This window comes from Clarias gariepinus, chromosome 27 (assembly GCF_024256425.1).
Source record: "Clarias gariepinus isolate MV-2021 ecotype Netherlands chromosome 27, CGAR_prim_01v2, whole genome shotgun sequence".
Taxonomy (NCBI): Eukaryota; Metazoa; Chordata; class Actinopteri; order Siluriformes; family Clariidae; genus Clarias; species Clarias gariepinus.
In genome coordinates, this window is record NC_071126.1 from 20807246 (window position 1) to 20810486 (window position 3241).

The 3241-nt window shown below is 37.8% G+C and overlaps 1 gene segment (V, D, J or C); it reads right to left on the reverse strand.

Moving 5' to 3' along the window:
• Positions 1-1365: 1365 nt before the first annotated feature.
• Positions 1366-2592, reverse strand: LOC128514875 (T cell receptor beta variable 7-9-like; the record flags this gene model as incomplete). The annotated part of the segment is given in 4 exon segments: positions 1366-1469; positions 1860-1952; positions 2104-2442; positions 2541-2592. Coding segments are annotated over 4 exon segments (588 nt in total), but the record flags the coding sequence as incomplete, so codon positions are not given.
• Positions 2593-3241: the final 649 nt, after the last annotated feature.

Sequence of the window (3241 nt, forward strand, 5' to 3'; positions counted from 1 at the left end):
TGATGATACACCAAGTACCCTCCTACCTGTCTCCCTGATCACATTGGCTGTAGTTGTCCAGTCAACTGGAAGCACCTCCTGACCACCCATAGCCTGTCTCAACTCCTCCCTAAAGACTTCACAACATTCTTCCTTTCTTAGCTTCCACCACTTTGTCCTCTGCTCTGCCTTTGTCCTCTTCGCCTTCCTCACCACCAGGGTTATTTTACACACCACCATTCTGTGTTGTCTGGCTACACTCTCCTCTACCAACACTTTGCAGTCACTGATCTCTTTCAGGTTACAACGTCGACACAAGATGTAGTCGACCTGAGTGCTTCTGCCTCCACTCTTATATGTCACCCTATGTTCCTGCCTCTTCTGGAAGAAAGTATTTACTACTGCCATTTCCATCCTCTTTGCAAAGTCCACCACCATCTGTCCTTCTACATTCCTGTCCTGAAGACCAAACCTGCCCATCACATTTTTATCACCTCTGTTCCCTTCCCCAACATGTCCATTGAAGTCTGCACCAATCACCACTCTTTCACCTCTGGGCATGCTCTGCATCACTTCATCTAACTCACTCCAGAATTTCTCCTTCTCTTTTAACTCACATCCTACCTGTGGGGCATAACCACTAACAACATTTAACATCACCCCTTCAATTTCCAGCTTCAGACTCATCACCCTATCTGATACTCTCTTCACCTCTAGAACATTCCTTACAAACTCCTCTTTTAGAATAACTCCTACTCCATTTCTTTTCCTATCCACACCATGGTAAAACAATTTGAACCCCGATCCTAAGCTTCTAGCCTTGCTACCTTTCCCCCTGGTCTCCTGTACACACAGTATATCCACCTTTCTTCTCTGCATCATATCAACTAACTCTCTTCCCTTCCCTGTCATGGTCCCAACATTCAAAGTCCCTACTATCACTCCTAAACTCTTGCCTTTCCTCCCCTTCCTCTGCTTACGAACACGCCTTCCTCCTCTCCTTCTTCGACCAACAGTAGCCCAATTTCCACCAGCACCCTGTAGGTCAACAGCACCAGTGGCGGTCGTTGTTAACCCGGGCCACGACCGATCCGGTATGGGAATTATATTCTTGATTCGCATCATTGATTTGGCAAATGTTTTACGTCTGATGCCCTTCCTGACACAACCCTCTGCATTTATCCAGACTTGGGACTGGCACAAGAAGACACTGGATTGCGCCCCCCCGTGGTTGCATTAAATAAACTAAAATATTATATTTTATAAAATATTATATCATAATTATTAATTCTATCAATTATGTAAAATTAAATCCAACACAGTTTTGTTTTTCTCATCAAATTAGCATTTATTCCATTTGCAATTTAATTTCTATTTCTGTCTTAATTTAAAAGAAATGATGATTGATGGAAAAATAATGAAGACAAGAACTCCAACTCTAGACACAGAGAGCCAGAACAGCACACGCATCTGATCAGTACAGCTGTAACCTGTATGGAAAAATAACATTGTTTAAATAAATGAATAAACAAACAAACATAAACAAATATAAAAAGAAATAAAAATAGAAGCTTAAATTAAATATGTAATGGAGTACACCTGTGGGGAGAAAAAAATTGATTTATTTAAAGCAAAGAGCTTTATCCATTTTAAAATCTGTTATAGAAAGTAAAAGGAACCAGGGCAACATTTGCAATAACAGATATTATATTCAAAGCTGTTAAGGCACTAAACTTATGAATAGCCCTTAATAGCCCTTTTATGAAATTATGAAAATGTATGCTGTATAAATATTGGACAATTTATTAACAGGACGATGTTTAAACCACAAAAATTATTTTCTAGAAATTGAAGAAGGTTTATTTGATTAACACTCCTACTTTTTCCATCACTGCTGTTTGAACCCTGGTGTGTAACAGAGTTTGTGTTCTTGTTAAGTGTTCCAGGTGTAGGACAGGGTTTCATCTCTTCACCTTTACAAATAAATTGGAAAAGCAGCAAAATAACAGAAATGATACTAAATATGAATAATGTAAAATATTCAACATTTAATGCACATGTACACATAATTCTGGTTAAAGTGTTGATCTGGAATTAGCAGGTTATCAGAGTAAAACTGTTTACCTTCAAACTGCAGACGTGTTCCAGATGTGAACTTTGGTGTAGTTCCGTCAAGATTTACACAGAGATAGTCTCCTCTGTCACTTTTATTTGTTCCATTAATGTTGAGATCAAATTTGCTGCCATTTACAGTAACACTGAAGCGTCTATCATTAAATTCCTCTGCAAATGTGTAGCCCTTAGCGTCCTTGTATGGTTTTGCTAAAAACTGAGGCATTTCTCCGAATCTCTGTCTGTACCAAAATACATTATCTTTATTTCCACTAACGTTACACTCCATTGTTACATTTTCTCCCAGCTTTACTGTTTTCACATGAGGCTCCTTGATGTCAGAAGTGTTTCCTGTAATAAAGTGTTTTATATTCAATATTTAATGATGTCACTAAATATGGAAATGTAAAAAATAACTATTTTACAACAAAGTTTAAAATGTTTCTCACCAGTTGTGCAGAGACAAAGCAGAGAGTAAAGAGCCACAAAGAGTGTGATCATCGTTCCTGTTTAGACAAAGTGATAGTGAGGTAATGAACTTGTGTGTTCAGTAGAAAAACAGGTCCAGACTCACGCCTGATTGGATGTTTTGAAGCTGTGGACTGATTTGATTGGTCCATTAGCTGTAATGAGATGTGAAGCTCACAGTGAATAAATGAATGAATGAATGAATGAATGATAGATAGATAGATAGATAGATAGATAGATAGATAGATAGATAGATATTTTATTGATCCCGAAGGAAATTACAGATATAAAGCAACCATAAAGACAGTAATACAAACACAGATTGTTGATTGCATGCTGTACAGTATATCTTACATATAGTCAGTGCACACAGGGTAATGTGACAACTGACCAGAAGTTACTAGTGCAATGAAAATCTCATAAGTAAAAAGAAAAACCCAATAAGTGAAATTAGGGTAATTGCAGCTCAGTCATGATGTGCAACTTTATACAGTATGTGGCAATGTGATAACAGTACAAACAGTATTGATTGTGCAAAAACCTAGATAATTGTGCAAGCATGAAAGTGCCAATGAAATTTAGTCTGTATGTAAATGGCAAAGTATGCAGTAGTTGGAGTAACTGAGCAGATCCTGAAGCTAACAGATGAAAGTTAGGCGTGTAGCAATGTGATGTAAATAAC